This window comes from Lipophrys pholis (genome assembly GCF_963383615.2).
Source record: "Lipophrys pholis genome assembly, chromosome: 1".
NCBI classification, from domain to species: Eukaryota; Metazoa; Chordata; class Actinopteri; order Blenniiformes; family Blenniidae; genus Lipophrys; species Lipophrys pholis.
In genome coordinates this window covers 42,497,944-42,519,994 of record NC_137635.1, presented here as the reverse complement: position 1 = coordinate 42,519,994, position 22,051 = coordinate 42,497,944, and the positions used below count along the sequence as shown (strand labels likewise).

At 40.7% G+C, this 22,051-nt stretch overlaps 1 protein-coding gene across 1 annotated transcript; it reads right to left on the bottom strand.

Annotated features, from left to right (window-relative positions):
• Positions 1-3,768: 3,768 nt before the first annotated feature.
• hhla1 (HHLA1 neighbor of OC90) lies at positions 3,769-21,845 on the bottom strand (the record flags this gene model as incomplete). The annotated part of the gene is made up of 15 exons (XM_080468457.1): positions 3,769-3,812; positions 7,407-7,489; positions 8,834-8,993; positions 11,238-11,302; positions 13,107-13,361; positions 13,463-13,613; positions 15,302-15,391; positions 15,518-15,550; positions 16,692-16,772; positions 17,523-17,570; positions 17,659-17,742; positions 17,828-17,911; positions 18,936-19,019; positions 19,949-20,029; positions 21,812-21,845. The coding sequence occupies 15 exons, from the start codon at positions 21,843-21,845 to the stop codon at positions 3,769-3,771; spliced, it is 1,377 nt and encodes a 458-aa protein (XP_080324583.1).
• Positions 21,846-22,051: the final 206 nt, after the last annotated feature.

The window sequence follows — 22,051 nt, the reverse complement described above, 5'->3', positions numbered from 1 at the left end:
TTTCTATGACGAGCTCTCAAACGAAGCAGGAAGCCCGGATTGAGATGAGTTCTGGAGCCGGAGGCTATAAAAAGTGAGAAAGCCTAGTGTGCTAACAGGATGAGGAAAAAAATATTGGGATAATGCTATGATGATTTTATTTTTTTTGGCTTGGAGCATTAAAAGAAACTTGATGAAGCATCACTTAGTCATCTTGAAGACGAGTCTGTATTGTGTGGCAGGGCTTTAAGACCAGTCTCCACCGCAAGGTGGCTCAAACTGTGATCTACGGCAGGGGCGACAAATCTTCAAGATCTCGAGGATCTTTGATGGATTTTTGATGAGTTCATGAACATGTGCATGTTATAGGCTGCAGAAAGCATGCGCTTTGGGAAGAGACGGGCTTATACCCACACCAATCTGAAGAAAGACTCGGGATCAGATGGGGTTTCTGATTGAAAATTCCCGGTTGTTCTTGATTTATTTTTGTGTGTGTGTGTTGTTTCGTTACAAAAACAGCCAATGGCACCAACGTGTGGCCCCACATGAAAACGACATCACTTTCAGCATCTCCGTCCGTTTCTGTGTAAATTAAAAAAAAATCGCCACATAAATGTGAAACTTTCTTATATGAAAGCACAAAAACGATGCATTTTAACTTGAAACGTCGTCATGTAAACGGGGCCTGCATTTGGCTGAGTGCCCCTGAATTTGACTCCCCAGATTCAGGATGTATTCAGTCCAACAAGCAGCTGTAAAGTCTATAAGATGAAAGCTAAAGCTTTAGCTTTAGTTAACTTAAACTTTCCCCACAACCAAAAACCAATCCATGTCTGCCAGCCAGGCTTACTGCTGCCACCCAAAGGACAAAAGTGACATTACGTCAGTCCCAGGCTGGTGTCCGGTTAGGGTGTGAATTCCAGTTTTCTGTAAACATAGAAAAGTGACCCTAAGTAGGAACATTTCAAAGAATAATATGCAGATCCCAGAAGGGATATGGAAAATACAAAGACTGTTTAAAAAAATATGGCTGATGGGTTATCTTTTTTTCCCCAAACAATCCTAAACCGCCTAAATGTAGCCAATCTCCTGGAGATGTCAGGAGGTCTGCCATGACTTCTCTTCTTCTCCTCGCTGTCATTCGAGGAACACCTTTTGGATAGTAGGGTGATGGTTTGGGACATCTCCATCACAGAATAAAGGAATGTTGTCATCGCTGGCTGCGCTCTCTTTGCAGGGCTTATCAGAGACGACTTCCAGTATTTTGGAGTCAAAAAGGATGGAGTGAGTACAATCAACACTGACTCCTTTCAATCAAACCTTCGACCCACCACACGACACCAAACAAAAGACATCAGAATACGAGTTCCTTGGTTTCCAACACGATTTTGCAAATCTTTAATGAACTCTTCATGCACTCAGTTCTGATGCGCATCCTACAAATGCATGCTCATATAAATGTTTCGAACAGTTTAGAATTCAGCAGCACTTTACTTTTTTGGCAATATGGTTAAAGTTAACCGCTCGCTTGTTTAAGTGCACCAACAACTGCACCACAGCTTAATGTTCCGTTGTGTGCATACTAGTATCATGGACTTTCTGAGATGATTTCCTTGGAACATTTCATTTCAACCTGTTACTGTGGTTTGATTGACATATCCATTAGCTGCCCATGCCGGAGATAGCTTACTTCCAATCCTCAGCCAGTTTCAGCTGATATTGTACTGCAACCATAGTGGAAATCGATTATTTTTGCAAAGAACTCAACTTGAACAATTAGCCCATAGTCCCATGATATCAACTGAGAAAACTACATTGACTATTGTTTCTTTCTCATGTAAAAATCAGTATAAACACATAGCAATTTCTCCATTTGAGAAAACAAGGCAATGCAATCGGCTGAAAGGTTCCAAAGCCTCTTAGTGGTTTCTTATTCCCAAACTTTATGAACAAATCTGCTCCCAGCTCCAGTAACGTGACCTTTCATTCTAGTTAACATCGAAATCTATACAACAATACAGCCAACAAGCAGGTGGCTGAATCAGAAAGCCGGAGTGACTTTGAAATGTCAAAACAAGCTGGAGTAAGTAAATGAAACAGCCTTACCTTATTTGTCGGCTGCGGATTCTTTATTGAACAAGAGTTGGTGTCGAACTCTGTGTCATTGTCACAAGCCTGACGCAGCTCTGGTGGGCATCAGCAGCCAATAAAGAGGGTGGGAGTGCTTTTGTAACGTTGTTTCCCAACAGATTAAACTCCCGGTGTCACTAACTGTGGCGCACCTTCATCTCCCTCCGTGACACCTGAGCTTATCATGACTCGGTTCCTGAGGCTTTAGCAGAGGTCGGGTCCGGACAGGTGGGAACCCACAGAGTGGTCTTTGTACCCGAGGGGGCGGGGTCAGTGACCCGGGGCTCGACCTGGTCTTATCTGATCATCCCCGAGGGTTCAGATCAATGAAGGAGGGGCAGGGTTTAATAACGGGGGGGGGGGGGGGGGCTGATAATGCAGCTTTGTGTAGGGCAGGTGCATCTGTAGGGGGAGGACGTGCTGATGTTTACGTCTCATCTCACATCATACACAGGAAGTGGATCACATTTCAGCGAGAGGAACAACAGTGCTAAAGACTACCCTAAATATATTAAGATGACCTTTTTCTAATAGGCATCACAGGTCAAAGGTTTACTGTTTCTCTTTCCTGCAAAGTCTTTGGGACCATAAATCAGTTAGTGATCCATGTTTATCTCATTTGAGCTGTTTCCTTCCTTCCTTGTTCCAGGCAGGTACCACAATAACATTTCCTCCAACGGTACAGAGATGAAGCTCGACTTTTGTACAAATTGCTGCGATCATAATAAGAAAATTTGTTTTCTTTTGATGCCCTTCACCTCCGATTTTTGGAACAATATTTGAAAGCGTAATTTATCTTTACTCTTAAAAAACTCTTCACGCTGCCCTGAAACCGCGTGTAAACGAATCAACACTACGAAATCGAACCCATTTGGAAATTGGAAAGTGTGAAACATTCATTTCCTGTTGCTAAGAGGTGACTACAAGCGGATTTTCAGCTATGTTGACGTTGTAGAGTTATTTTGCAATCCAAAAGAGAATCACCACCTGCGAGACAATCTTAAATAGAACAGCATAAAATAGTGTGATAGTCATCTCGCAGTGTGGAAAAACAAAACTATTCGAATGTAAGAAGAATCATTCATAGAAATCGTACACACACACACACACACACACACACACACACACACACACACACACACACACACACACACACACACACACACACACATTAAAGACCTCTGCTGTAAGAAAAGTACAGTCATGCTGATTTGCTTGAAAAGGAGCATCAGAGGGAGAACAAGTATCTGGTTGTTTATTGATTTGACACACAAGAAAAACAAAGTCTCTTCCTACATGCAGATTTTTTTTATTTTTTTCAAATTCTTGACACTTTTCTGAACCCAAAATACGTCATAAACAGTCTGGGTTTAGTTCAGGATTCCAGATTTTGTAGTTCAAACTGATATTAGATCTTTTTAGTTAAAAAAGAAAAAAAAAAAAGGTGATTGAATAACATTGCAGGTTGCAACGATGAACAACAAAGTTTGATAAAACATTTTAAAAAAAGTTGCACATTTTGAATAAATATTTATATGTTTAAGATGAACCCACTCAGATTTTAAAATCTCCCTCAGATTCAGTGTCCATGACTTCCTCTGGATGTTCCAGAAGTTTGTAGTTTGAATCTCTCTCCGTTTCAATTTGCCTCCGCCTCGGTCACAGTTTATTGCACATCTTTTTCAGGCATCTCTGTTTCAGATCTGTGGAAGGAGAAGCGCAAACAAGTGACAGAAACTCGCAGAAGCAAAAAAAATTAATAAATAAATAAATAAAATGTTGAGAAACCAGTAAATACTCATTTACACAGGTCAGGTGTGTAACAACCAATGATGGAATCATTTGGCCTTTTCCAATGTAATAAAATCCCATGAGATAATAACTTGCCAGTAGTGTGATAAGACGATCCATCCATTTTATCATAAAAGCATTTTGCCAATAATAAAACACTTTTTGCATGATTGAAGTACCAAAAAAAAAATTATTATTCTTTCAAAAAGCAAAACTTTTTGTCAATAATGGACAAAGACCAAAATATTTCTTGGAAACAAAATCTTTTTTTGCAGGTTTTCTGCAGTTTGTTTGTCAAAAACAGGCAAAGTGGATGAGTTTGTCGTCACAGTCATTCAGCGAGGATTCATAGGTCATCGACTTCATGACATTCAGGAGAGCCAAAATTATTCCGTTATGAGTTCTTGCAAGGTGCGGCAAGAAAACGGCACAATAATGTGGTGAATATTTACATTTTTAAAGAGATTATTGGTTGTGTTTTGAATGTTTTTGTTAAAAAGCTGCAATCTACTCATGTCATGGACGAGTTTGTTTCTCAATTTTGTTTTCATGAAACTACAACATCTACAGTGTAAGGACCTTTAGCACCTTCATTTCTTTCTATGAGGTCAATAGATTCGGTGTTTAGTGGTTCCTGAGTACTGTTTTCATACTGTGAAAATTAACTATCTTTCTCAGGAGGTTATACCAACGGATCAAAGCATTTTTACTACTACTTAAACTACAAAGGCCCAGAAAAGCCACTGACTTGCTGTCCATCAAAGTATAACGCTGAACGCGTCTTTGATTCGCTTGTGTGTCATGAAGCACCTCAGATCATCTGAGAAAATAACAAGACAAATACAAGCTGAAGCAGCATTGAAACAAACATCCAGTTGATCTGAAGTCGACTGAAACTGGTCTTTTAAAATCCAACTCTTTGTATTTAACCATCTGAGCGATTTGACCGTTTCTTTTCCCGCGGTGCCGTCGAGCGCTTTGAACTGCCTCGTGTCACAACGAGGTTTATGTGAATAAACTTGAAGACTTTAGGACATGCAGCGGCTCACAGACCTGGTGGAATATATGACAGGAAAAACAAGCGAACTCTGTGCTCTTTTGGTGTACTGCAATAATGTCGTTATTGATTTCACTTTCAGAAGTAAAGATTGCAAACGGGTACATTTATGTTAATCGCACTCCCTAATGAGCTCCTGTTAAAAAAAACGTATCTGGTTAAAATCCTATTAATTATCCAAATAACACCATAGATAAACCGCGTCTTCTGTTTCGTTGGTGGTAATTGGACCGATTTGGACTCATGTGAAACTGCAGCGTCGGTCGCTGATCCATCCGAGGCTTTCTTAATCGTCGCTACACTCACTACTTCTCACGTCAATTTCTAATCAACTCCGTCTGAGACTAAAAATACCCACGGAGGTCTAATTAGAGCCGGAGGACTGATATGACGGCGTGTTGAGTCCTCTCTGCGGCCTGCTGGCGGCTCCGGCGTGTCAGATGCTGCAAGAGAGAGAGAGAGAGAGAGAGAGAGAGAGAGAGAGAGAGAGAGAGAGAGAGAGAGAGAGAGAGAGAGAGAGAGAGAGAGAGAGAGAGAGAGAGAGAGAGAGAGAGAGAGAGAGAGAGAGAGACGGCTCCTTCACGACCTCTTGAGCCCATTAGGCCCCTGCAGAGCTGCTGCTCTAATGAGCGCTGATACCGGCGCCCAGAAACACTGCTGACACCTCGCCATCAGTGCAGGTGAAAGATGAAGCGGATTCCCCAATTATTTTTCATTCAAACGCTGGTTTTTGACGGCACCGACATAACTTCCTCTTCAAAAGTGGAGCACTCTTCAAATCCTGTTTGATACATTCAAGGTGTAGGTTTGGTTTCAGCAAATTTTAAATCAAAGGGATCCACTTGTTGCATTATTTTGTGTTTGCTTTGTTCTTTACTATTGAGGAAACGCCTGATAATTGACTTCAATTTATATTACAATGCTCACCATATAATCTGAAATTTGTACTGTATAAAAGACAGTCCCAAATCAGGAGTATATTGTTTACATAGAACCGCATCAGGTAGAGTTCCAGCACCGTCATTTGAAAGAAGTTGACCTTGAACCCAGGTCGGGAGCATGCATGCATGCAAGAACGCATTTCTTTTGCAACCTTTATGGTTTAAGACTGTTCTTACAATGTTTTTTGCTATTTTATTGAATCGAGTGCAATCAACATTAAAATTAAAAACTGGCAACATGGGAGAGTGAAATCTGCAGTTTAAATGAATTTCATCATGTGATCTTTTATTTTTATTTTTTTTAAAGAAATCTGCTGCTGAGCCCTGCTGAACACTTTTGTAAAGAGTTTAGGCTTCAGATATACACAGGACTTACAGGCTCCTGAACTCTTTTCGACTTTTAAACAAAACAATGTGACGTTTGAATAACAAGACGTTATAGATGTGTTAACTATTGAATAAACACTCTTGAGGTTTTTTAAATAAACTTCATAGTTAGTTACTGTTTATAAAAATAGTAAAATGAACTCCTCTTACTCTCTGGACCTTTACAAGAACGACACAACTCACACAACACACACGACACAACAAAAAGAAAGTCTATCTATGATCATTATTTTAATAAGAAATGTCCTGATCGGTGTGGCAGTGTCAGATTGTATCTGAGTTTTGTGTTTTAATTGACTGTTGGTCAGTAAATTCAACTTTTGGAAGATGTTTTGAAACAGCCATGTCAACATATTCGCAAAACCAGTCTTTTAAGTCAAGAGGTGAAAGCATCAGAGTGTCGTTCAATACAAACCGTTTCCATGTAAAAGTCATGTCATTTTGAATAAGATATAACCCAAAAGTTTTGGGAGAAGTCGATTCTCAATCTTTAAAGATTGGATCGGCGGCCAAAATTTCGGGATCGGGATAATTTTAAGAAGCTTTTCTGTAGTATCTTTTTTTTTAAAGAAATCAAGATATACTCATGAGGGAAGACACACTGAGGGATATAGAGCAAACTCTATCAAAAGTGGATCACATCAACTGGGTGGTATGTGTGAGATTTTCCTTTTTTGAATTGCCCGAGGTCTTGTTATGGGAGTCGTCATCACCCAGAAATCACATCTATCCTAGTTAAAACATGTGTATTAGTGCTGGACCTCAGTTGAAGAATTGATTTAAAGACAAATTAACCGAGAATGGATATGTGCGAATACCAGGTAATGATTTATGATTTATGATCTGTTCAAAGCTCAGTACATTTAGTTTTTCCATACGATTTTAAGACACTTGAGCTTAAAGCTTCTACAATATGTTATTATCCTATCAAGTCTCACTAAGCTTCCCTTGTGAACAGGAGAGAGAATCTCGCTGGTGATGTGGATTAACTCCGACATGTCTCCCAGAGTTTGTCACAACGGCTGCTACTGAACAGCCAATCGATCGCGTCTCTCTCTCGCTCTCTCTCTCTCGCTCTCTCTCTCTCGGTCTCTCTCTCTCGCTCTCTACGGCTGACTTACTTCTGGAGAAGGAGACTCTGCGGACCCGCCGACACACCTCAGACGTGTGTTTTTCATACCAGAGGTGGCTGTCGTCACAGTATCTGGGAGACACGAGCACATCGTAGACAGACAGCTGAGCTTCAGTTCAACCAAGTCATCCACAAAGAGCAAAGGAAAGATATCCTCATCTGCCACTTCGTCTTTAAAGAACTGAAATGGTTCTAAGGATTAATGAAACATTGGTAGTTTTTTGTTTTTTTTATAGGTCTTTTGATTAAAAAACAACATTTATCTTTATGCATGGGATTTTCTTTCTAAATAGACTCATTTAATAACAATGTGATGAACTGTGCCTGAATCCAGGACGGTGAATTTATCGTTGTGGCAGTTCTCCGTGTTTACATGAGATCCAGTACTGAGTCTCCAAAAGTACTTCTGTCTCTCCTATCTGACACTCATGAGCTACCGGCAGCTCCCCAAGAGGTGAAAGATAAAACAACAAATGTGATTCTTCATTCTATAAATAGGTTTAAATTCACATCCAACCAAAATGAGATGTCCCGCCCCCTATAGAGATACAAGTGTTTGTCAACAAATTGTCAATTAAACATTTACACTGTGTAATTCAAAAATAATTAATACAATAACTTCCCTTTTTTTCAAAAAGTTTTGTTCTATTTCACAATGAAATACTGAAAATATTTGAAATCTTTAAGAATGCACTGTGCATATCTTTGTGTAATATCATTTTCTTTCTGAAGTATTAAAAAACATCTAAATGTACGAAGAAATGCAAGAAAAAGAAAAAAAAAATAAAATAAAATACAACTTACACATGCAATTTCATTTAAATTAATATACAGATTATGTGCCGATATTAACACATTTTCTCTGCATTTTTTTAATCTGAAAACAAACATACTCAGTTGTTATTTTTTATTTCATAAATGTTTTTTCCCCCAAAATAATTATGTAAATCAATGTCACTAAACATGCTCTCAAACAATTTCATTTAACTTCAAGTATTTAGATAAGTAATAAAAGGATGGTGACCCCCTGCTGTAAACTATACTGGTTTTAAATCATTTAAAGTATCAACCTTTCATCTTTAAATTCTTAAAAGGGTATTTCTTCATTTTCATAGTGTTTCTTACTCCCCCACAGCGCTGCTGTCGTGTTGGTGAACATGGTACGTTTTAGAAAATAGAAATGTGAGATAACCTTCAGCTTGTAATCATTTTCTTTCTTTTTCAACATGATTCATTTTCCATAAAATGTCATTAATAGACAAAAATCAGTCCCTTTAATGGCTTTAATTTTGACTTCATAATGTCCTCGTTGCTTCTTTCTCATTCAGCTCATTTTCTTTTCTTACCCTTCAACATTATCTATTTTAAACCCGCTGTCCACTCGTCCTCATGCAGAGAGAGTAATCTGTTGAAAACCTTTTCATGCGTGTCTTCTGGCTGAATGGTCTGCAGAGGCACTGGGAGAAGAACTTGCAGAGCTCGAGGACGCAGGGCTGCAGCTTGTGCGCGCTGACGGTAGTCGTGCCGCCGTCGATGGCGGGCTCGCCGGTCAGCTCCGGCATTCTCCAAGGACAACCTCTCAAGAGACGGGGGCGAGATGTCACGTCAGTCAACACACGGCTCTGTTTCAAACCTCTGCTTTTTAAAAAAAAAAAAAAAAAAAAAAAAAAAGAAGAATCAAGAGCACAACCTGCCTCATTAATTTGTGCCCAACAAAGAGGAGAAGACAAAGATGATCGGTAATGATAAAACAAGCACATTATAATTAACCTCTGAACGCGCTCGGTGGTGATTCGGAGATATTATGCGGAGACAAACTCAGCCTCTCAGCCAGCCTTCAAACAAGGTCATCATATTTACTTTGCATAATGACGTTACAGGATTTAAATTCCCAACACAGGACTCACCGGAGCCCGTGCATTTTAATCATAGCTAATCTACTGGCAGGTAGGAAGGCTCCCGGTTAACATAAAAACCCACCTCCAAAAGGTATTTTGATTAAATGCTCGCCCATATCCTTTGCATGTCTGATTTTTGCGCAGCCTTAGTCATGGTGACATGAGGGCAGGAAAAGATTCGACAAATGAAACAGAAAATGACTTTTGATGCTGGACTGCGATTCTCGTTATTCGCAAATCACCAACAAACAGCTCAGATGTAAAAAAAAATAAATCTACGCTGCTGCCACAAGACGGTGAATGGAGGGGATCTGCACGAGTGAATCCCACCCTGAAAGAGGAAGGAAGAGCTGAGAAGACTAGCCCAGATGGATATTCACTCAGAATCTACTCACCATGCCACGCAGCAATAAAAGCATCACACCTGCTTTTAGCTCAGTGGGACCTTTGTTAGTTTACTTCAACAGGACAATGATGCTCTGTGAGGACTTTTTGAGCCAGAGGCAGAATGACAGTCCGCACAATTACTCACTTCAACCCAGCTGAGAATCCAACTTTCAAAGCTCTTTGTTACTTTTTTTTATTAGAAGGCTTCTTTTGTTTTTAGGAAGAAGGCACACATGGTTAATCCGATGACTTCTCTGCATTTAACCCATTACATTCATATGAGCAACAGCTGGTGGGGGTCAAGGGTCTTGCTCAGGGAGCCACTGGTCAGCGGCGAGATTCAAACCTGCAAGCGTAATATTTTGTTCCGTGTAATGTCAGTAGAACAATTGCAGGTGTTCTTGCCTGCAGCATCATTAAAACCCCATCACATTATGCTACAGTGAAATGATCTCATCTGTGCAATCCAGCATCTGCTAACCATGCAGAACGGTCTCACGATGCTTTACGTGGCAGTGTGGATAAGTATTTGTGGCGTGCCACAGGAGGAAGCGCCTCCCCGACTGAAACCTCTTCACCGCGAATCATCTAATTTCTAAGTATCAATGCGAGCCGCAGGATGAGCTGGCAAAGTGTAGAAATAACTAAGAAAATGTGCAGCGATTTGATAAAACACCACTTGAGATGCAACGCTGAGGAGGAAACGGCAGCGGCGATCGCAGCCGAGCGACCAGTGGTGCTGCGGCGAGCGCGTGCTACCTGACGACTAGCAGCAAGCATCAAGGTCATACTATGAGGGTGAAAACTAACCAGGCAGATTGGATGTGAGCCTTTTCAGGACATAGAAGAAAGATTGTGTTGTCTGTATTTATTGGCCATTTTGTTATCCTTATTCAATTCTGATTGCGATTCAATTTGTATGTGGACGCTAAAGTAAAATAAGTTTGAGACGTTTCCGTCTATTTGATCCCGCGTGGACAGCATCAACTGACCACCAGCAAAGCTGAGTTGTGGAATATTACCAAATGATATAGCCTAGATGTAAAGTTGTTGTCCTCCAATGTCATGATTAGTGGTTTCATTCTCTGGTACATGTGCCAAACTTCAAGTTTCTCCCAAAGGGATGTGAGCGCCATGCATGGTTGTCGTCTCCGTTGGCGTGTGAATGTGTGCCAGAGTGGAGGAATATGAGTAAAGCACTTTGTGATGGCTGCCGGTGGCGTTTTTTCACCCTAGAAATATCAACACATTTGCATCTAAAACAGCCGGTGACATGTCGTAAGCTTATTATCACAGCAACTCATAAACAGCTAAATACACAAGCACTGTTCTTACGTGAGGTCAATGGTTTTGACTACGATAATTGCAAAAACAAAAAGGGATATAAAATTGTCTCTTTCTGTTCATTTGCATTTTTATTTTCCGCTCATCTGTCCCAAAATCACCCGTTAAAGTTCTTCATTTACGAAAAGGTGAAGACAAAAGCAGCTTGAAATGATCTGCTGAGGTAACGGAGCCAAAACACAGATCTCAACCATTTACGGGACAATGAGCCGCCGCCTCCTCCTCCTCCTCCCGCTGCCGCGGCGGCGTGTGCGCCCTAGAGACAAACAACACCATTTACAGGGTAAAACACAAGCGGGCGCACGTGCATAGAAACACACGCACACAAACAGGCACACACCGAGAGTGCAGACATGTGCAGCTGGGCGACAAACGATCATGTCACCGCACACTAATGACTCAGTGACAAATTGCATAGGACGCTCAGGCCGTCGGTTGGTTGCTAGGCAGAAGTCAGAGCTGGAGGAAGGGACGCCGTCTGCTCCAGCTACTGTTTCTATGTTGTCATGTGACTGCCATCTAGTGGTTTCAATAGTGAAATTTTTATGATATGTTAAACACTCATCCTTGAGGGTAAAAAGAACAATGTGTTTTATTACATCCGTCTATATTAATCTTTTATATTAACTGTGAAATTCTGTACTGGAAATAAGTTGGATTGGTGTGCATTTGCATGTTGCACTGAAGTCCTCGGATTCTTCTTGACATGGTGTTCCAAGGACAAGAGCATGTCAGGGTTTGATTTTAGTAAGCGCTGAACAATTTTCCACTTTTTTCAGTCATGTCACTGGAAACATATGAAAAGAGCAGCGGGTGGAAGAAGTGACAGTTACCAGTTCCCGCAGCTCTTAACGGTCAACATCATCGCAGGACGGAGCTGTGATTCAGCGCCAAAGGGTACAAACCCGCATACATGCACCAGTTCAGAAGAAACGTTTATATCAAGCCTCATATATAACATAAAAAAGAAGTTTAAGAAAAAAGTGCAGCCTCTCATATCAGATCAAACACCTTCAAGGAAAATGATCCATTGACAGGTATTTTTGGTCATTTTAATTAGTGAGATGTACCTTTGAGTTCTTGCAATTAGATTTTTTTGCAGCCCGTGTTCTGAGTTATGTCCTGTCGTCTGCATCCTCTCCTCCTAAAATTATATCCGAATATATATACATACCTGTATATACTTTTGTATAAGGGGAAAAATAAATGCCAGTCTTTGAGCGTGAAGACAAACACTGAATATTTGCCCCAATTTGCTTCCAACCTTTGCGGCTTCAGATCCATCAAAGCGTTCACATAAATGGGGGGGTTTGGGGTGCCTGCGTTGCCATGGTTACTATCTCGTGCAGGGCCTTCCTTCTTTTCACTCCCCGTGCTCGAACACACACAAACAAATTACACACCTCTTCCCGGGGCTACAATTGAATCGTCGGTCGCCGGCGTGTCCAGAAATGACAGTGGATTGATCTGATGCGATTACGGCTGCTTCAGTCGGGAGCCGAGCCGCTTCTCCGCGGACGAACAGAGCGGCGCCGAAGCGCCATGCTTTTTGCATTATTGGTCGATTATCGATAGTTTGCCTGACGCTCACGTCAGTGGAGACTAAAAGACGACCTCGGATTAGAAACAGGCCCAAAACTTGAGCAGTGAAGTCAGTGACGCGGTTCTGCACGACAGCAGCTGTCACTTTTCTGTGGGAGGCTGAGAATAGATGGGTGGTTCAGATATCTTGTCTCCAAAAAGTAGCGTTCACTTTATTTTTCATGAAGCTTTACAGTTATTTTGTTGAGAGCACATTGTAATTGGTTTGGACTCTCGTGGAGCAAACAAACATCCACCTCTCCCTCCTCCTGTGCAGGGTCTCCACCTCTATTAGAAGCCATTTATGGTTCGGTGTTTTGCTCAAGGCCACTTTGGATTTGAAGATGGCCAGCTTTACCTGCTGAACCTGCAACCTTCCAACTGAAAGAAGACCATCCTGCCGAGCCACAACCGCCCCCTGTGAGTAAACCCTCTTTTCCTGAGACAGGAAAGACGAAGTAGCCGATTAAAATCTTTACCTGGTTTTTCTGTTTCCAGAGGCCTGACGAGAGTCGTCGTTCTCCAGACAAGCGGCGCCGCCGTCGTTCGGGCCGCCGTCGGAGCAGCCGTGGGTCTTGTGGGATGACGCGTGGGAGTCGTGCGCCGCGTCGTCGTACCCGCTGCAGTTTTCAGCCGTGTGGTGAGAGCCGTGGGCGTCACCGCAGTTGCTGGAGGCGCGCTCGGAGCTGCCGTCGTTGGCGATGCGGCGCTGGTCGTTTGTGCTGAAGTGGCGGCTTGTGGTGAAGTCGTGATTTTCTCAGTGTGCGTTTGGGATGTTGTCACGGCTTGTGTCATCACGGTTGTTGTCGTCACGGCTTGCGTGGGTCTTTGAGACGTCGGGGCTCCGGTCGTGTCTGGCCTCTCGGTTGCGGTTCGACTCGGCGGCGTGGCGTCCACGGGCTGTTGGGCCGTCGCGAGTGGCTGAGCTGCCATGACCGTCTCTGTCTCTGTTGCTGCTGCTGTTTTGTCCACAGGCGCTGGTGAAGCTGATCACACACATACAAGAAAGAAAAACTTCAACACAGTCATCAGCACTGGTGAACTTGTTATAAGTGGGACAAAATCCGTGAACTAAATGTCTAACGGAGTCCATGATTACAACATTAAATCATATTGAAAATATGTTTGTACAGAAAGAAAGAAGATTGTTCTTGATGTTTTTGTTTTTTCCTATTAATTGGCCGAGTTCAAACAACTTCAAAGTAAATTGCCTAATACACTATTTTCTGTCTTTATCTAACATATCAATTAAAACAAGGAGTGTGCTGGTAGAATAATAAGTTAATGACTCGTTGAACCTTTTTTTTTTTTCAAAGCAAAAATGTTTTTCTGACAGAGTACAGATTAGCGGAGACCTGACATTTAAATTTGCTTCTCAAATAATAAAAAATCAACTCGCATGTACATAACGTTCCACTGTCAGTGGCTGCAACAGCAACCGGGTTAGATAATAGTTCTATATGAAAGAATTGTACTTGTGTGTGTATTTGTCAGCTGTACAAAAGACAGATGGATGATTAAATATCCACGACCACAAACCATCTCATGCAAATGCTTTCTACATGATTGGTAAGTATTCCTTTTTATTTTTAAACTCCATTTTGATTTAGTTTCCATCCTTCTATTTATCTTCATCAAACTTTGTCCAGGGTCATGGGAGCCGATCACAGCTGACGATAAGCTGCTGACCCCCTGGACGGGTCACTGATTCATTCATTACAGGACAAACACAAAGAGACAGTCTCAAACACTCATATTCACTCCGACGGGGAATTTAGAGTCACTGATTTGCTTCAAATCATTTCAAGACTGTGGAAGGACACTGGAAAACATATAGAAGACACACGTGTGAACAAGATAAACCTGCCCAAAGAGGAGGGACCATTTTAACCAGGAGACAGTACTACTGTACTATTGTAAATGTATTTATTACAAATCAAGTCGGTTTAGAAAATACTTTATTAGTCCCAGGAAGGATATTTCTTTGCTGTGGTGCAGACTATACCTGATGGAAATGTCTATATTTTTTACATTATTACTACAATCTCAACATAAAGCCAATTTGAATTATACTTTCTGGAACAAAATACAGTAAAATGTCCCCAAAAAGAAGCGTCTCCTGTAACTGTTGCATTTTGCATGTTTTTACAAACTGATGTTAGTTTGCTATCTTTCATGACAGCATCAGCGATGTCTCAGCTCAGGTCTCAGTGTTTTGTTGTGTCCGCTACTCTTAAGAAATATGTTTAAAAAAATGACGTTAAAAACACATTATTTATTTTAATTTCGTTTACCTTACAACTTGCTCGGTGGTTTCGCGGGCCAGTTTTGGCCCAGGGGCATTATGTTTGATACATCTGATCTAAAACTATATATTCTAATATCTATGTGTGTGGATCTAAAACAGATGTGGGGTAGATAAGATCTTTGAAGTTTTTTTTTTTTTTGCGTAGAATGTAATTCTCGTAAGTGAAAACCTTTTTTAGACCATATGATCGGATTGCAGACAGGACGCAAAACTAAGTTTCTACTCGCGTCGGCATATGCACCAGACCATATTTCTGCTCTATCAAAAATGATCCCGGACATTATTAGATGCCAACTCCCTGTCAAACGCCTGTCAGACTCCACAGCGGGAGGAATAAAAGGAGGCGGACCTCCTGCGGAGACTCACCATGAGCGGTGGCGTGGACTCTGCTGGTTAACACCGAGCTCATCCCAGATGGAGACATGTGACTCAGATTGGTGGGCAGTTGGTGCCATTCTGAAGTTTTAAATAGACATTGGGAGACGAGAAATAGAGGACGACCCAGTGTCCACGGTGATGACAGCAGATGCTTGAAAGACTTTGTTTTTTTTTATCTTTAAATAAAGGAGCGGATTTACTCACCAATAGGGAATCTGAGGGAGGAGACGTTTGCCACTTTGGAAGCAAGAAAGTTTAAGGGGAAGCAAGAAAAGAAGAAAAGTTGTACAAAGTGAGTGGAAATACTCACACTATGATTCCATTTCACACTATGTATCACATTTGACTTGTTTTTGGCTTTAAGAGTATTTCCTTCAGTGTGCCATTCAAGTCATTTATCATTGAAATGATGTAATCTACTTCATTACTTTCAAAATAAAGAGCTGCAACAATTTTAATGAGTATTTAAGGCTTCTGACCCCCTTAAGTCGACTCTTTTAACAAGACAGTCATTCGTCCAATCAAAAGTTGTTAAAATAATCCACTATTGTGGAGAAAAATTCATATAGCAAGTATCTGCTATTACTGATCCGGTCAAATGCCATGAAAAAGCAAAATATGAGTACAGGTGTAAGACTATTAAAAATATTAGCAAGAGTTGCTTAAGTAGATGTATTTCTATTACATTTGTTTAAAAAAAAAAATGCACGTCATTAAAAAACAAAAAGAGCCTTGTAACAGAAAAGTTTGTCTTATATTCAGAAAGATGCAATAATAAGTGTTGCTTGAGTAGAGAGCACGTTCTATTGTTACTTTAACTTACATTAGTTCGGGGAGGCATTGAACACGCCTTTTTGTCACGTCACATATAATCAGCCTCATGTGGAAATCTTTGTTCACATTTTACAAAACGATATTGGCTTATCTGTCTTTCTGATCTGAAAGGTGAAATCCATTCACAGCTCGGTGGTTTTTCTTTTCTTTTTTTTACTCTTTTCAGAGAGGAACGTTTTGCAATGAATCTGACAAACCTGGATATGTTCATGTTCATTTTTAGATGCTTTAGCACATGTCCTAATGAATCCATTTTTTTTCCCTATTAATGAATAAACAAAAGGCCTTTGCGAGAGCGCGAACCACTTCCCCACCGCGAGGCCGTTTTTATATGTATGCAGACATAATTAAATACAGGCATAATAGAAAAGGATTCACTGTCACAATCATCAACAAATCAAAAAGCTCAAAAAATTCAGTCCAGCATCTCGAGCGCACAGCCACCTATTCTATTCTATTCTATTCTATTCTATTCTATTCTATTCCCGCGCTGCCATCTGCTGCTGGGCGTGCCGCTCATCATCAGTGGATGAAGTGAACAAACCTCGGTGTGGACCTTCCACGATGGTCTGGTTGAAGAGTGGTGTGATGGAGCCGACGTCCCACAGCTCAGGCACCTGCCTGCCTGGAGACACGAAACACAAACAGCGGCAACATCATCATCGTCGTCTGGGTCGTCATCATTATCACTCGTTTGCGCAACAGGCCTGAGACTTTCTATAGCGTTCCCCTTTCGTCATCACCCCTTTTGGCCCCTGGAAGAAGTTGTGTTGCACAAAGTCACACAAATCAAGTGATCACACATGTTCTTTCCTCCAAGTTGAAAATCCACAGGAAGTGGTTCAGAATCCTTCTTGCCAAAACAGAAAGACTCAGGGGGAGTTTCTACCACTCAGGGCATTTAGACATCTGAACCAGGACTTCTTTATGCCTGTTGTTTAAATGCGTAATTGTACATGTACATGACACATTGCACACACTTGTTTGATTTTGTTGTGTTGCATAAATATTTGCTGATATGTATCTGCACTCTCCTTCTGTTTGCTTATTTTTTTCCTGTCTCATTTAAACATGTTTACTTTATTGCACGTCCTTGGGGTGACTCATTTTACAACACATTGTATTTGTGTAACTAGTGAGTGATAAATAAACCTCTGAAATCTTGAAAAAAGTGTGTCAAGAAGAAAGAAAATCAGCATTAAAAACAGACGTGATCTGACTGAATTCAACTTTGAGAGCCATGTGACACACGGAACAATATAAACCTTGATATCCTCACTGACACATCTACATTGAAGCAGTGTGAAACTGAGGTGTGTTCAAATGAAAGTGTAAAACCTGATGGGGTGGGGGGGGCTCTACTCACCCATTTTACCTGCCATCACACATATGTAGATACAGTCGGAGTTATTCCTCTGGCTTACTGAGGCACAGAAGAAGAAAACACGACGTGAGACGCGATACAAACGCTCAGAACACAGAGCACACCATTATTGTGAATCTCCACCCACCTGATACGATGGAGGCAGATTTAAAGAGCTCTTGGAGGTAACTCGTGGAGTTTCCCATCACGTCCAACAGTATGGCCGTGAAGTCTGGAGAAAAAGATGGAAAATCACATTGTGAAGAACAAAACTCTCTGTTGCTGAATCTTCATAAGCAAAGCAGCAGGTTTCCTGCCTGTCAGGTCGTTGGTGTCGTTGGTGACACAGTAACAGAATCGTCGTCTGAACATGTCGTTTTCTATACTTCTGATGTTGGAAACTACGAAACACAAAGCACAGCAGAAACATTGAATATTTAGAGAAAAAAAAATTTCATGTGAAGTTTAAAATATCAATCATGTCTGCCTCACATTCAAAGGAGACAATACCGTGCCTCATCTTTGTTTATAAAAAAAATAAATACATTTAAGTTGTGATGCTTAATTATTTTGCCCTTTTAATGGAGTCTATATGATTCCATTTGATAGCACTGTTGAATTTGTTGTATTGTATATATTTTATTATTGCCTTCTTGATGCCATTTATTATTCATAACTATTATCAGACTGTAAATCTCTATCATCATGTGTCACTCATCATTTTTGAGCTATTTATATACTTCGGAAGTGGTTTTATCTGAACTAAACTGCATGAAAGAAGCTTTACATATAGAGTTGGATGAAAAAAGTTGTACAGTAGGTAGTCTGAAAAGGGTGGGGAGAAAGTTTCCTTTATTATTTCAGACAAAACTCATCAAGAAAAATAAATAAGAAGAATTGGAAACTGTCAGTTATTTAGTTACAAAAAATAAAAAAATTTTAATGAACTTGCCATAAATGAAATGAAGATTTTTATAAGGATTCAGTTTCTAAAATTAAGTTTCGGGCTGTGGAATAGTTTGAGTTCTCTCGCCTCACAATGACAAGGCCGTGAGATTTCTAATTAACAGACTCTAACAGTATAAAATAAGTCATGCCATTGATTTTATTGATTCCAACTGTCATCAACAATTGCAGTATATTCCATCTCATATTATTTTAAAAAGCTATCTCGGAATTCAATCCTAAATTAGCCTCATCCTCACCCATTTTAAGAAGCTGTGATTCAGATCCTGCATTCAAACCCCTCTCGTTCTAAGGTGAAAAGAAAGTAGATGGCCACTAGATGGCAGTGTTGACAAGGTTTAGTTTTCTTTTTTTTTTTAATATGAACTGCAGGAGAAGCACCTGGCGTTCACACTTCCCACTGTTTACTTGTTTCTGAGCTTCAGGTACAGCAAAACATCGTAAGTGAGGAATATTTACTGTTATAGACCAACAGAGTGAGTTTATGGAGAGCCAGAGAGCTGTAGGACGTCACGCTGAGGAGAGAGAAGAGCTGCCGGGAGCCTGCAAAAACATACATAAAACACAACAGCTGGTGAAACAGATTCATGTCCAATGTATCTGCTGATATTAAAATGAAAGGAAATGATAATTGGAGGTGGGGGGGCCAAGGTTGGACCAAAGTTTGAATCTAGGCTGCATGTTCTTCCTGTGCAGAGGAGGGTTTGCTCTGGACTTTTACAGTCCAACACCATAAAGTGAATGTATGTGGGAATCAGGATCACAGACACAGGATTTAAGGTCGTTATAAAATATTGATATGCATGAAAGGACAGTGTAATGGCCACAAATAATAGAAAGTGGATAATCTAAACCTTAATATCAACATTAGTGCACACTCCCACAGAGTAATAATGAAATATAGGTATTTATATATATATATATATATATATATATATATATATATATATATATATATATATATATATATATATATATATATATATATATATATCTGTGTTTTACTTGTGGATTCATTATTTTCCTGAGAACTTTTCACTTTGAGTCCCCACATTTGAACACAGATGAGTGTACTTAATACTCCTGGATGGTTACTCCTTTTCTTTTAACCTCTGATATAAAAAGACGCCAACAGCTAAGAAATGTGTTTGTCAATCAAAATCGTGATACAAGTTGAATCAATATGTGTCAATAGTAATGATTAATGTGTTCATTTATATTCTTATTTATACATGTACTAAACACATAAAGATTTTCAAGGCATACCATTAAGAAACTCAGACCTAGAAATTGCGAGAGTGGGCCCTTTCTAAGTGAGAAAGCATGAGGATGAGTGTTTTTAGTTTCAGTTCACGTTTCAGTGCCGCAGGTTGACCTCTGCAGGGACCAACAGCGGTGCCTTAATCACAACACACGTGAAAGATTTGCAGCTCAAAATTGATCCCCGCCTGAGTGATATTATGACAACGTACCCGATTGGCTTGAATTTATTAAAGTATTGACCAGCGGGGTGAGATCGATGGCAGCGGGGTCGATGTGCTCTGCTGGGATTTCTGGGAAATGAAGGCAAGAGAGCGAAGTCAATGGGAGCCCGGCGTGGTTTTAATCTCTATTATGGAATTAGCATCATCAGCAGCAGAATGGACCCGAGAACAAATCGCTGGATGTTCAAAAAGGACAAAAATAGAGACGATCACCCTGAGGAATAAGACCCTGGGGTCGTATTTGCCAGAATAACTGGAGGTCATTGTAACAGTTAATCTCATGTATCGAGCTGGTATTGGCATTTCCTCGAATATAACAAAGTTATTGGACGTTCCTCAATATAATCACACTACATCTGACAAGATTTAGCTTAATGATAAAGAGTACGTCTCCTCGTCTTGTAAAATTTTCTTTTTTTTTATGGTATCTGGCAATAACCTGAGGTTGAAAGCAAGAAAGTATGAGATTGGTTTGAAATTTCAGATTTTAGTCAACACGGGTACATCTTTTTGGAGAAATTGTGAAAAGTGAATGACACTTCATAAAATGCAGCGGGAAAATAATTAAATGAAAAAATCCTTCTTGCTATACAAGTGGAATGTCTGTGATGAACGCACATTTGAGGGATGAGCAGCGGAGCTGAGTATGTGGGTGCCCCCTGATGTTATCCTGCCAACGGCAAACAGCTTTTCTTCGCTATTATCTTCTGGTTCTTAAAGTTCTTACAATCAGGTTTTCCGAGTGGCATCTCCCAATGAAGACAGATCTCGACACCAAATCGTGCAATCCTGAGTACCAGACTACCTCCTGACATCAATCCACTCAAACACTTGTAAGACCAGACGGGACGAGCTGCTCATGCAACCAAACCAAACACGACCACGTTGGCTGACACATGCTGGATAAACGATGGGATCCATCCCACAGCAGTGTGTGAGTGGGCTGGTGACCGCCATTATTACTTGTCCCGGCTGTTGTAGCGGTGTCTGGTTCTCACACATGTCAACAAAAACCTTTTTGTCACGGGAATAAATAGCCACTTTGCCAAATATCTCGCTGTATCAAACCTCAATAATCCAATCCACCAGACAACATCAAACAAGAGTCAAAAGTGACAAAACAATGTGTTTTGGAATGAGTAGAAAAGATCTGGCGATTTGTTCATGGGTGCAACACTCTTATTAAGCTCCCTGCTCATCCCACAAATGCATGTTTCAGACAACTTGGCACCAAAATGACGTGTTTGCTAAACACAGTGGTTCAGAACGTAAAGTTCAGTGTAGTCAAGTCAAGTCAAGTCAGCTTTATTTATACAGCACTTTAAAACAGTTGTGGCTGAGGCCAAAGTGCTTTACAATAAAAGACAAAATAAAAAAGTACAGTAAAGAGTAAAAACAGTGAAATACAATAAACAAACAATAGATTGGCAACAATAAAACCAGGGACAGAGTCTCAAACATGGTTAAAAGCCAAGGAATAGAAGTGGGTTTTAAGATTAGTTTTAAAAGTGGACAAGTGAGGGGGATTGTCTGACGGGCAGTGGTAGCTCATTCCACAACACAGGGGCTGCAACAGAAAAGGCCCTGTCCCCTCTGAGCTTTCGTTTGGACTTCGGTACCTCCAGAAGAAGCTGATCAGCTGACCGGAGGCACCGAGCAGGGGTGTTAGAGACGCTATGTGAGGGTTTTGACATTTCCTTGGATTGAATGGTTTAACTTTGAAAATAGGATTATCGTCCAGTATCGTCTGTCTCCTGTCACAGACATGACACAACTCTCTCACCTCGTCTGTCTCACTTTCCCAAAAACTGTCCAACAGAAGCTCTTCTTTTCATGTATCACTTCCAATACTGGTCTCGATCCAGCTCAAGCGACCTGTGGCCATTTTCCTCAGATCTCTTCCCCACCGTCCTCTGCTTTGGGCAGATCGGCCCAAATACACTGTCCTCCTTCCCATTCACATATATGTATGTACTACGTTTTACTCTTACTCTCACTACGGATCACTATTTCAGGGACTATACGATGGATAAAAATCATTATTGAGGCCAGTGTGGAACTGATTCAAACTAACAAGTGTGTTAAAAGGAC